Genomic DNA, 12,833 nt, shown 5'->3' with positions numbered 1-12,833 from the left:
AAAATTAAAAAAGTAAATGTGAAGAAAACAAAAGATAATTAATGAAGTTGTCAAAATATTTTAATAACATTTCTAAAATGATAACTTTTCTTTAAAAAAAATGCTCGTTTTACAAATAGTATTACACATTTATTTAACAATAAATTCATACAAACAATGATGTAAACATATCAAATTAAGTATAAAATACATCCTATAATATCAATTACAAATTTAACCTATAAATATCGATTACTGTAGTGTATTTAAATTTTCATAAATGATTATGTATTGGTTTTGGTAATATATTCCTTCATTTTCAAAATCTCTGTATGGTCTTAAACTGGAAAATGGATTCTGTTCAAAATATGTATACTTTACATGATTGTTTAAAACTTCATTGAGTCTGATTTGTTCTTTTTCTGCTTCTGTTGAAGTATACGATGTTAGAATCAGTGGGCAATTTTGTTCAGCTACTATCTCTAAAGATTGTCTCCATGAATAGTTTTCAGATCTAAAATCTTCACATTCATGTATTCCTGCATTATATCCAACAATAAAATCTGGTTTCACATAGGAATCATTATTTGTATAATTCTCATAAAGCATACTACATATTTGAATTAAAAGTTGTTTATTATCATATTGACAATCCTTACACAGATTCACTGATATGGAATCTATAGATAATTCAGGTCCTATTAGAAAAATTTGTATTGTTGTAATGCATGGTAACCAGTGTAAGAGAATTTCCCAAAGTTCTATACCATCCATGTCTATCATATTGGCTGCAATAACATGAACAACGAAACTATTACCATTCAAAAGATATCGCAATTTTTGTATTGCGTAAAGAAATGTTAAAGGTCGTGAAAGATATTCTGAATTAATCATTGTTTCCTCTACTATTGACATATGTGAATTCTTCCATGGTTCAATGTAAGAATCTATAAAATATCTCATGTTTTTTGGTAAATTTACATGATTTATATGATATGGTATTCTTATTTTTGGTATCTTTTTCTCGTGTGTTATTGAGATTACATCTAAATTAAAACATAATTTTATCAGATCACAATATCTTTTATGTACAATATCATCTTTGTGCTTTGTGCAAAAACTAGTATTTGGACAATTAGGGCAATCTTCAAGAACTCTTACATTTTGATCATGGCACACAACACATAATCTAAGAAATTTGAACATTTGCTCTTCATAGTGTTCTAATTTTCTACCAACCTTTATTGCTACTAGTAACATGAAATTCATTTTCATTTGAGTCCAAGCTTTTATATCAACATTTTGTTGAATATTTAAAAAGGTTGATAGTTGATTGTCCTTTAAAATATTGCATATTGCATTGCATAAATCTTTATGTTGTGACCAATGCATTTTTTGGTGTTCCTTGGAACAATAAGAGATCATAGTGCAATTACCACATCTTTTTAAAGAGATTCCTCCCCCAAATTTTTTACAAACGTGGCATGCATTTGCATAAAAGAAATAGTTATATTTAGGTAGCATTTTATGTATAAAATTTTGTATAAGAATGTACAAATACAAAGGTATGTATGTAATATAAAATCTTCAAATATTATAAAAATTGTTTTCTTTCTCCGTATTGAGTGGCGATGCATACGATTAAGTATCATTTTACATAAAATTTTTCTTGATTGTTCAATCATCGTGTACGTTCCACATTTTACATAAAAGATTATGTAAGATCTATAATACTTAGGTAGATTATGAATGCTATACACTGCAAATATTTTTAAATAAATAAAAACTTCACTAATAATTTGTACTTTATATGTATCTGTTTCAATAAAAGCAAAAATCTTTTCAATAAAAGTTATCCATAAAACAACAATTAGATCTTGCTATATTATAAACAAACTTCCGACATAAAGCCAAAACCAGTATTGCCATCTACAGTACAAGATTTAGACTTTGAGTGCGCTTAAATATTTACCGTTTGCTTTTAAATGTTTGATAGTGGGAGAGTTTTGAGATGAAAATTAACAAAATGCAGATTCACTGAGTTGATTATAAACATATATTACCATATTGCCATATTTATAGTCTAAGGTACAGTTTAATAAAACGAACTAAAGAACTCTATTCGATAGTTCTAACCTTGAAATCGTGTTGTTCTATAATAAATATCATAAACGGTATTTGACAATATAACTTTTTAATCTTATATGAAAAATATTCTGGATATAATAAGTCATAAAGTGATAAATTAACAGTTTTTGGAACTACTAAAATATTTATTTGTCTTTGATATTTATCAAAATGGAGTTATCAAATAAATACGAATAATGCCTCAATTGTTCGTAAATGATTAATGGAATTGCCACTGTGTTGGATTGTGTTTTTCTTAATTATTTTCTCAATTTTTAGTACGTTTCATCGTTTGTGAAATTATTATTCCTTTCAGAATTGTTGAAAATATGATTACCTTGAGAGGAAAATTGAAGAAGGATAGTGATATACCAAACTCAAAAAACAGAGAATATAATAAACGCGTTTCTGTCCGTGATAAGCTATTAATAAAAGAGGTATAATGAGATAAGAATGTATGAAATTGTCTTGAAATTAAGAAAAAAATTATAACTAGCTATTTTAATTTTTTCATTCATTTAGGTTCAAGAAATGCAGCAAACATTACCTAGTACATGTCAGGTGAAATTTCAAGATCCCGATTGTCTACATGAGTTTATTCTCTTGATTGTTCCTGATGAAGGATATTGGGTTGGAGGTAGATTTCATTTCCAAGTTTATATACCTGAAGAATATAATATGGCTGTAAGTGTATCATCATTAAAACTTATATATAGGAATTTGTGATTAGTCTGATATTAACAAAATTATTTTAGCCACCAAAAGTTAAATGCCTAACAAAATTGTGGCATCCTAATATAAATGAGGATGGTAACGTATGTCTCTCAATTTTAAGGCAGAGTAGTATAGATGAAATGGGGTGGGCACCGACTCGTAAACTTAAAGATGTTGTATGGGGTTTGAATTCACTTTTCACAGTAAGTCTTTAAAAATTCGACTTAAAATGTTTCTGTGATTATATTAATTAATCATATCCTTCTGCAGGATCTTCTAAATTTTGATGATCCTTTAAACAGAGAAGCAGCTGATCTATTTGTAAAAGATAAGGAATCCTTTCGAAGTAAGGTTAAGGATTATGTTATGCAATATGCAAAAAGATGATTCAGATCAGTGGGTAATATTATAACAGTGACGCTCTACGTTTATGGAATTAGTTTTTTATTTTGATGGAAAGTTCGAGTTTGATTAAAAAGTGTTTTTTAATTTGATATCGATTAATTTGTATTTAACTATCATTCAGTACTAGTCTTCTTATTCTAGGGAGATTGTTTTTGTTATATTTGAATCTGTTAATTATATGCAGCTTTTGAATGTTATGATACTTCATAGCAGTTAAATTTGTGTAAATTAATGGTATAGAGAGCGAGAACGGAGGACATGTCATGTGTACAATATACTTATCCTTTTTATAGAGCATTGTAATGATGAAAGATCATAATTTGTAAATAAAGTCAATATTTAATAATAAAGCTTTCTTTAATTATTTAGCATTTATTGGTGATTTTATTAGAATATAATCATCATTTTTGTACAATTTTAAAGGTTTGTACCTTGATTCGTTAAAACGTGATTTTATCTTACGTTATATTCAAATATCGATCGGTCGATTTTTTCTTACTCATAGATCTTAGGAGTAACGATATGAATAGACGGTAATATTTCGTTAAAATAATTAAACGTAACAAATAAATAATAACAAAAAAGAGAACAAGGAAGGAAGATTCTTATATTTCGATACTATCCTCTTCTTTTTTTAGTTGCTCTTCCTTGTTCTTTAAGAAACTGACTAGATGCGTGCATGAAATTTTACAGTCACATAAAGAAAATTGGAAAATCATTGCTTAATAATATCTTATTCGTTAGAACGTGGTGAGCAGTTCTTCTTGTATGCTAGTCGATCTAATGAGTTTTTGAGTGGAACCTAACAGGCTTTCACTTGCCAGGCTTTGGTTTTCAGATGCTATTTTCAACTTCTCTTCGTGGTACTCTTCGTTATACTCTTTCAGTCTGTTACCTAAGAACACTGCTCTCTCGCGTTTTCTAATCATAAATTCCGATAGTTGTAGCCATCTGTGTTCGTGGCATTCTTCCACCAGTGGTCTTTTACTAAAATAAAAACAAAACATATAAAAACTCCGATTCATGTAGTAATATTAAAACAGAGAATACAAACCTGGGTGCCCGTTTAAAAACCAACATAAGGAACCTAGTAGCCTCCTGACTTAACTCTTTATATAGATGTTCGAATCTGTATCTCACAAACAGAATATTTTGTCTGGTCTCATCAGGATCCTTGCCACGGAACGGTGAAATACCAGATAGGAGTACATACATTAGTACACCGACCATCCAAACGTCTGTCTGAGGATGAGCCGGTTCCTCATTGTATACCTCGGGTGCTCTATACTCTGGATGACCAGCTTTCGGTACTGTTGTACCCAACTTACTAACGAGTCGAGCAGAACCCATATCAACAAGTTTGACTTGGACCGATCTGACATTAGACATCACTATATTGTCAGGCTGAATGTCAAGATGACAATATCCTCGCCAGTGAAGGTACTGCAAACCGTCCAGAATTTGGGTCATAGCAACTGCTACGCAGTTTTCTGTATATTCATGTCTACTCGAGAAATATGTGAGAATATCAGCTCCCTGAAGCTTTTCCAAGATGAATAGTGCAATCGGAGAACCTTGTGCTTTGTACGCCGCCTCCAACATCGCTATCCTCTCGTGTCTCAACGAACGAAGGGCTTCAAACTCTCTGTTCACTTGCTTTTCTGTTTCCGTATTCAGCTCCAAAATCTTGGCGACTATTACACGGTCTGTACTTTTATCAACACCTTTTACTACAACGGAGAATTGGCCTCTGGAGATCTCAGAGATGAAGCTATACTTGCTTGAGAGATTCGTGTCGGTCGACCACTCGATAGGATGGTCCTCGATGGAGTAATCCATATGTGGCTTGTCTTCATCGGGCACTATTTCTTGACCTGACTCAGTCAGTTCTTGAAGGTGCCTCATAGCTCGAGTAATTTGAACCTTTGGACATCCTGGTAGCCTAGTTTTGATCAGCTTCGATGGGATACCCTTTTCGCTCCAACCGACACGATTTCGTGCTGCTAAACGGAAGTTATAGGAAGTGTCCGGTGTCAAGTCTCTTATCATGTAAAACTCGTGATCGATGTTCGAGGCTATATCTATCCAATCGACCGAGTCACCTAGTTTGTATTGGAGATTGTAACACAAGACTGGAGAGTTGCCATCGTGTTTGGGTTGCTTCCATCGTAGAAGTATTTCTGTGTCTGAGACATCGGAAAGCTCAGGAGAATCAGGACCTAAAGGAACAGCAGCTTCCACTAATCTCGTTCTGACCACAGTCTGTCCGAGGGAGTTCCTGGCGACAATCTTGTAACTACCAATATCGTGTTCCTTCGTTGGATTGAAGCTAAGTATAGATCTGCCGTCTTGGTCCTCGGTGACCTTTACTCTGTTGCTCTCCTGAATCATCATGTCATTCTTGTACCACTGAATCACTGGTTTGGGACTTCCAACAGCTAGACAAGCTAGCTGAGCAGGCATTCCCTCTTCCATGGGTTTAATTTGCGGTTTTTCACGGAAGAATGGTAGATGTCCCTCCTTCTTTGACTCTATCATTGCCTCTGCCTCTGCGTAACTATCCAATCGAGTACCCAATTCGTGTTTCAAGCGTCTCAGAGTGAAGTTATCTGTACCGTATCTACTGATTCTTGCTCGTCTCTCGTCGTCGATTTCTTCGTCCATAATATCCGTAAAGCGACGACGTTCTCGTATAATAGGTGTCCTCCAGTCGAAGCTTTCTTCGGTGATGGTACGAGAGAATCCAGGACTACGATTGCACGCAACCTTCATGTATTCACGCAAACGTACAGGGAAGTCTGTGTCGCGTAATTGAAGAAGATAGGTATCTGGACCATTTTGATAGTGGCTTTCGCTCTTGATGATTCCAATCTCCGTGTCAATCGGTTCCCTCGTAGCAATCTGGTTCTCCCAAGGTTTAGCCGGAGGTCTCTTTATTGGACTGTATGGTCTTTCCTCGCTGGGCTCGGGAGTGTATTTTTGGCCAGGCGGATAGACCATTCTAGATGGGTGCTCGAAGGCTGTATTCAATTTGCGTCTGCGGAACCATGTGCGGCAAGAAGCGTTGTTATACCAATCGCGATACAGTTTGTAATAGTTCTTCAAATTCTCCGACGGGATCTTGTACAAGTCAAATGGAAGTCTGTCAGCATAGTTCAACCAAGGATGAGCAAGAGCAGCCTTGACATCCATTCTTCTATCAGCGTTGTACATCAGTAGAGAACGAATAAAATCTTTGGCTTCCTCCGAGATGTTCTCCCAACGATCATCGAACTCCCATTTTCCTTCTCTGATCTTCAGCATCGTCTCCCTGTCGTTGTTACCTCTGAATGGCGAAATTCCAGAAAGCAAGATGTACGTGATAATACCAACGGCCCACATATCCGTACTGAAGGACACTCCCTCGTTGTTGGTAACTTCCGGTGCCACGTATTCGGGCATACCATATGTCAAAGTCATTAATTTCGCGTGTGAAATTCTTCTTGCGAGCCCGAAGTCGCAGATCTTCAGGTCGTCACCGCCTGTATGTGAGATCAACAGGTCTCCGAGCGTCAAACCAAGATGAGCAAAATGATTCGAATGCATGTAATCCAATCCCCACAGTAACTGTCTGATATAACCAGCAATATCTGCTTCGGTGTAGTATGCCTGTTTCGTCAAAGTGTCCACTAGCTCACCACCAGCAGCTAGTTCCATGATCAGTGTGACAGATTTATCAGTCTCATAAGCGTCGTGCAGTCTCAGCAATTTCCTATGGTTCAGACTGTTCATTATTTCTATTTCGTTGTACATGTACGGCCTGAGTTCTCTCTTTCCATGCATGACTTTGGCCGCAAAGTTCTTTCCGGTGCTTCTTTCAACAGCGTGGTAAGTGACACCTTGAGTACCACGGCCAAGCTCGTCACCGAGGTCGTAGAACTCATCGAGAGGCTTATCGTGATGAGGTTTAATATCAGACTTCCTCCTGTACGTTCTGTATCCGTACTCGTGCTCGTTCTCTTCCACGTGCAGCATCACGGAACAGGAAATGGATCCGGCCACGTTTCTTGCGCTCACCGAGTATAAACCTTCATCCTTCACAATAGTATCGCTGATGGTTAAAATCGTAGTGTCTGGTTCGGTGAATTCGATCCGTATTCTGGAAGAGGTAGTGAGAGGTTTCCAGTCCTTGTACCACTTGATCTCCGGGTAGGGTACACCAATAACTTTAGCCATTAGTTGCCCAGTTTTTCTAACCATTACAATAGTTTCCTCCGGTCTCTGAATAAATGTTGGGTACTCGGCAATCTGTAGCCAAACTCTCTGTCTAGCTTCACCATGTTCGTTAGTCGCGACAGCTTCATACATTCCTTCGTCTCTTTCGAGCATTCTATTAATGAATAAAGTGGCTTGTCCATTTCTCGTATAGCTCTGATCATATCTTCCACCAGACTCTATCAATTGGTCGTTGAAATAATAGGTCATCTTGGGTTTTGGATAGCCATAAACGAACCAGAAGAGGTTACAATTGTGATTCTTTACACCATATTGAGTATCGTGTTCTTGACGAAGGAATCTAGGTGCTTGAGCGTAATTGTCGTGAGGTGGTCTTTCGATGTCGAAGTCCTTGGGGAAGTAAGGACTGGTCTCCGGACGGAAGTCGATGCCAGGAGGCAAGTAAGGGAAGAATTTCGGTGGATCTGGCTCCAATTTCGCGCGATACGTTTGCGCATACGGTGAAGGGTCGCTGATTCCGTATTTGTTCTCTACACGGATACGGAACTTGTAGTCTCTGAAGGGTTCAAGGTTACGGATGTCACACACGCAGCTACGAATACCTGTGCGGACAGTGAACCAATCACCATCCGGAAGTTCGCACATTTCTATTTGATACGTCACTGGAATGCGAGGTCCAATGGGGATGGATGGTTTCCAAGAGAGTGTCAGATGACGATCCATCATTCTGCTGATAATTGGACGATCGGCCAAAGGTAATGGAACGCCAGACTTACGGTACTTGTCGAAATCTGCATATTGATCTCCTAGAGCTTTCTTTGGTCGTGGTTCCAATGATTCGTAAATTAAGTCCGCGGTGCAAGAATCTTCGCCATGAGGGTTTGATATTTTTAACATATATTTTCCCGCGTCCAATTCGTCGGCATTGTTTATAACTAAACGCAACAAGCTGCCTTCTTGGTTCATCCTGATCCTATCGGTTTGCCACATTTTGGTACCATTGTGGAACCATTGGAATTCAGGTTCTGGGATACCTGTGACGCAGGCTGTAAATTTGGCTGCCATTCCTTTATAATATTCACAATCACCGATTTTTTTCAAGAACGATGGTGGCTCAGCCTTCTGTATCTTCTCGATTGTATCAACCACTGTCAAATTCGCTACACACTCAGCTTCACCACCTTTGTTAACTGCTTTGCACTTGTACGTTCCGGCGTCATCATAGGTACAATCTTTCACGTACAAACAGCAAACATCTCCGTCACGTTTAATCTTGTATTTATCGTCATCATTTAAGATCGGTCTGTCATTGAAGTACCATGTAATATCCGGCCGTGGTACGCCAGTGATGCGAGCTAGGAACTTGGCATCGAACGAAGGCAATTGTTGTAGATCCTTGAACTTCTGCAAGAAGTTTGGCGGTTGGAAGATCTTCCTGATGTTAGCTGTGGATTTCGTAGAGTCTTCACCAAGTGGATTCGATATACGACATTCGTATACACCAGCATCTCCGGACTCGCAAGGGTTCATCTCCAGCTCTGTCTTCTTTCCATCGCAAGTTACAGTTAAGCGATCGGATGGCTGCAGAGGAGCACCGTCCTTGGACCAGCTGACTTCTGGCACGGGATTGCCAGTGAAAGAAACAGATAAGTTTAATGGTTGACCTTCCTCGACGTAGACGTCTCGCATTGGATTCACAAATCCAGGTTTCTCTTCTGGTTGATCGGATAGAAGTTTTCCGAGAACGCTTATCGTTCCTGTACAAGATGAAGTGCCTTCTGTGTTGCTTGCAATCACTGTGTATTCTCCCGCGTCTTCTGGTGTCACTTTGTCTATGACCAACGCCTGAGTTCCATCTGGCAGATCGACAGCCTTTATATGCTTTCCATCAGGTATCAGCTGAAAACACAAAGTTGATGAAAATAAGGGAAAAGCATTCTTAAATTTTCAAGATTTGAAGAATTCATGATGATTTACGAACCTCTTCGCCATTCTTCAGCCACTGAAGCTGTGGTGTTGGTTTGCCTAGAAGTTTGACTATCATTTTCGCCGGGAAGCCTTGCACGACATTCAATGGTTGAAGCGTGGTTATGAATTCTGGTCGTTTTTCTTTCTCTTCGATCTCTACTTTGGCGGAGCCAGTAATTTCACCGAGCGAATTGGAGACAGTCATCGAGTATACGCCAGCGTCTTCCGGACGAACATAATCGATCCTTAAACCGATAATACCGTTTGGTTCGTTCATGAAGTATATCTCTTTCGATTGCCGTAGTGGTATGCCGTCTTTGAACCATTGAACTTGTGGATTCGGGAAAGCAACAACTTGGGCTTCTAGTTTCAGTGGTTGTCCTACGGTAGCCTTGGCATCTTGTAATGGTTTTGAGAAAGATGGCTTTCTCCTTGCAGCTGAAATTATATTTATTATTATTATATTCATTCCTAATTTCATTTCCTCATCAATATTTAATATAAATGAATTTCCAAAAGATTTAACTATGAATTTAATTGTTTAACTTTGAATTAATCCCTAATTTGATTTTTCACCTAATCGTAAAACGTCACTCACGTTTAATAGCCACGGCACACAACGAAGATTGTTCGCCAGTAGAATTGGACATCACGAGTTTATAAGCTCCACAGTCTGTCGGTTTCACGCAATCGATCGTCAATTTAGTGCTGCCATCCGGAAGTGTCTCAATCTTCATGTGTTCATCAGGAACGATCTTCTCTCCATCTTTATACCAACCTACATCAGGTACAGGGCTACCATCGATCTTCGCTTTAAGCTCCAGACAATCACCCTCGTCCACTTCTTTTGTTTTAGGCAGAAGATGGATAAAGCTAGGAGAGATCAATTGCATCGTCAAATTACAACCAGTTTGCGCGCATCCATCGATGTTGGTAGCCCGGCATTTGATCTTTCCAACATCGTCTATAGAAAATGTCGTGATGGAATAAGTGCTGTCCACGATGCCATCTACGTGTGTAGTAATTTTGTGTCGATCATCTTCTTTGATCACTTCACCATCTTTTAGCCAGGTTAGCTTTGGCTTGGGGATACCGGTTACGCGAACTTTCAGTTCTAAATCTGTGCGATCTTTGCACTCTATATTGGCCAAGTCTTTGAGGAAGGTTGGCGTCTCGGCTGAAAATCGAATTGTATAATTAAAAATTCTTTCTCACGACACAATGACGAAGATAATATTTTCGAGCAGTTAACATAGAACAGTAGCCAACAGTATTTACGTAGATAAATTTTTATACTCACTGTGTGGAGTTAGGGTTGCTTGTCCAGTCGCTTCACCCAGATAATTCTTAGCTGTAAGATGATAAGTTCCCTTGTCTTCGATTTCCACGTCTTTAATGATAAGTTTAAACTTGTTGTTCCTTCTATCCTCCTCGAAATCGTATTTATCTCCTTTCTCCAGGACTGTACCATCCTTGGTCCACGTGATATCAGGTTTTGGATTTCCTTTAACGATGGCCTCCCATGTAAATGATTCTCCAACGGACGCGACAACGTCTTTCAATTCTTCAATTTCAGGATGAAGAAGGAGATGTAAGAAAGCCTGATTACAGTAACAAATATTTACATATTTTCAGCTCAAACGAGTCTTCTTTATGATGTTGAATTTATACTAACGCTAGCTTCAGCTTCGCCGTATTTGTTCTTCAGTTTCAGCGTGTATTCTCCAGTGTCTTCTTTCGAGCATTTTGGCACGCTCAAAGTGACTGTAGTACTGGTTAGATTGTCATTTGCTAGCTTGCTCTGCGTGGTGAACTTTAGTCGCATGTCGTCATGTGGGATTTCTTCACCCTTAAAGTACCTTTTTAAACGAGCGACATGAATTTATAAAAAGTTATATGGCTGTTTGAGGGAATGTGGTAATGAAGTCCTAATAGTAGGACTTGCATGCTTCTAACATTATAATATATCATTACATATACTCATAAAGGTCTGAAAATTCGTAACAATATTTTCTGAATAAATACTCATGTTTCTATATTTATTTCATTTTTTGGCACAAAGTGCATTTATGCTATTTTTCCTTTGAATTTATTATTTAACATAGTGTCGCTAAAGATAATTTATGACTTATAATCAATGACGTACCCAATATCCTAATTGTGAAGCAGTAGCAAAGGAAATAGGGATAAAATAAGTAGTATTATAAATAATACTGATAAATAATGTACAAATAGCACCGTGAATATCACTAACAAATCACGGATAATATTTAAAGAACCAATACAAAAGTGTAAAAACTGTTAAAAAATCAATGATGAAATATACCATGTTGTGTCAGGAACAGGATCAGCAGTGAACGTAGCCTTGAACTCTCCGGTCTTTCCTTTCGCCACATCCACGTCATTCAAAGGTTCAGTAAACTTGGGTCTTCGAAGTTCGTCCACAGTTTCAACAGTCAAATATCCTTCGACCATAACTTCGCCAAGTTTGTTCGCGAACGTGCATGTGTACACTCCTTCGTCTTCGAGAATGGCCTTTTGAAGTTCCAAAGTAAAAAGTTCTCCAGCGCTGGTGATTCTGATGCGTTCTCCGCTTCGAAGAGGTTTCCCATTCTTGAACCATTTTCCATCGGCCCTTGGTAAACTCGTCGCTCTGATGCTGAACACGACCGTCTGGGTTTCGTAGATCGTTTTATCGCTGAGGGTCGCTTCGATGATGTGAGGAGGCGCTAATTGGGAAATATCAAGATTAGGATGTTTTTCGCGAACAATTGAAGACTAGATTCTGGATGGTCAGATCTAAAAGTTCGTTTTCGTTTTTGCCGTGCATCTAGTGCGTCCTTGCGCTTGCGCCACGTGCTGCTTTGTTATTTTATACATTTTTAAATCTAAAATACCAGACAATTTTTTATGTTAATTAAATTAATTTTAATTTATTTTTTAATTTAATTTAATTTTTAATGTAATTTAATTTAATTAATTTAGTTTTGTTGTATTTATAATTTGAAATTGTCTAGTACTTTTTCTAATTGCTTACCTTGATGAAAACGAAAAGTACCCAGTTCCAGCCAGGTTCGACTGATTATTCTTGCGCTGTATAAGCGGTAAGTGTCTGGACTGAGTATAGAAGCGCCGACAAAATTTAATGCTTCCTCTTGCATTATAATTTTAGTGCAATGAAGAATATAAACGGTAAAATGAAAAAATAGAAAATAATATTAATCGAGAAGGATTAAACTTTCTTACGCGCTTCGTCAGGTGTTAACATGCAAAGGCAACATACATATGATGATTCGATATGATTAACACAAAGCTTGAAAGAGATTACACAGAGACAAACAAGGAAAACACAGGAACAATGCTGGAAGCGTGTAGAAAGTATGGCAGAAGAACGCTGCGAATAATCGATCTTAGACTCTGCCGAT

The 12,833-nt window shown here is 37.6% G+C and overlaps 3 protein-coding genes across 11 annotated transcripts in view; 1 reads left to right on the top strand and 2 right to left on the bottom strand.

Annotated features, from left to right (window-relative positions):
* Positions 1-72: 72 nt before the first annotated feature.
* On the bottom strand, positions 73-1,514 carry LOC122567696. The gene has a single exon (XM_043726570.1). The coding sequence runs from the start codon at positions 1,501-1,503 to the stop codon at positions 232-234; it is 1,272 nt and encodes a 423-aa protein (XP_043582505.1). The 5' UTR covers positions 1,504-1,514; the 3' UTR covers positions 73-231.
* A 411-nt stretch (positions 1,515-1,925) lies between these two features.
* LOC122567700 (NEDD8-conjugating enzyme UBE2F-like) lies at positions 1,926-3,575 on the top strand. 2 transcript variants are annotated; one of them, XM_043726575.1, is made up of 5 exons: positions 1,926-2,067; positions 2,423-2,543; positions 2,629-2,790; positions 2,862-3,023; positions 3,091-3,575. In XM_043726575.1, exons 2-5 carry the CDS (start codon positions 2,436-2,438, stop codon positions 3,205-3,207), a joined length of 549 nt encoding a protein of 182 aa, XP_043582510.1. In that variant the 5' UTR covers positions 1,926-2,067; positions 2,423-2,435; the 3' UTR covers positions 3,208-3,575. The 2 variants fall into 2 exon arrangements, with proteins under 2 accessions (XP_043582510.1, XP_043582511.1); XM_043726576.1 differs by having other exon boundaries at positions 2,063-2,153.
* A 6-nt stretch (positions 3,576-3,581) lies between these two features.
* LOC122567689 (obscurin) overlaps positions 3,582-12,833 on the bottom strand; it is a 45,843-nt gene continuing 36,591 nt past the window's right edge. For all 8 annotated transcript variants that reach the window (XM_043726538.1, XM_043726539.1, XM_043726530.1 and 5 more), the window contains 7 exons: positions 11,735-12,137; positions 11,084-11,267; positions 10,709-11,009; positions 10,007-10,585; positions 9,422-9,846; positions 4,280-9,339; positions 3,582-4,212 (listed from right to left, as the gene is read on the bottom strand). In XM_043726538.1, the coding sequence (XP_043582473.1) occupies positions 3,966-4,212; positions 4,280-9,339; positions 9,422-9,846; positions 10,007-10,585; positions 10,709-11,009; positions 11,084-11,267; positions 11,735-12,137 (7,199 nt within the window). In that variant the 3' untranslated portion in view covers positions 3,582-3,965. The remainder of the gene's footprint in view (positions 4,213-4,279; positions 9,340-9,421; positions 9,847-10,006; positions 10,586-10,708; positions 11,010-11,083; positions 11,268-11,734; positions 12,138-12,833) is intronic.

Source organism: Bombus pyrosoma, linkage group LG5, assembly GCF_014825855.1.
Source record: "Bombus pyrosoma isolate SC7728 linkage group LG5, ASM1482585v1, whole genome shotgun sequence".
NCBI classification, from domain to species: domain Eukaryota; kingdom Metazoa; phylum Arthropoda; class Insecta; order Hymenoptera; family Apidae; genus Bombus; species Bombus pyrosoma.
The sequence above is the reverse complement of the archived record's forward strand: the minus strand, read 5'-3'. Positions and strand labels throughout refer to the sequence as shown.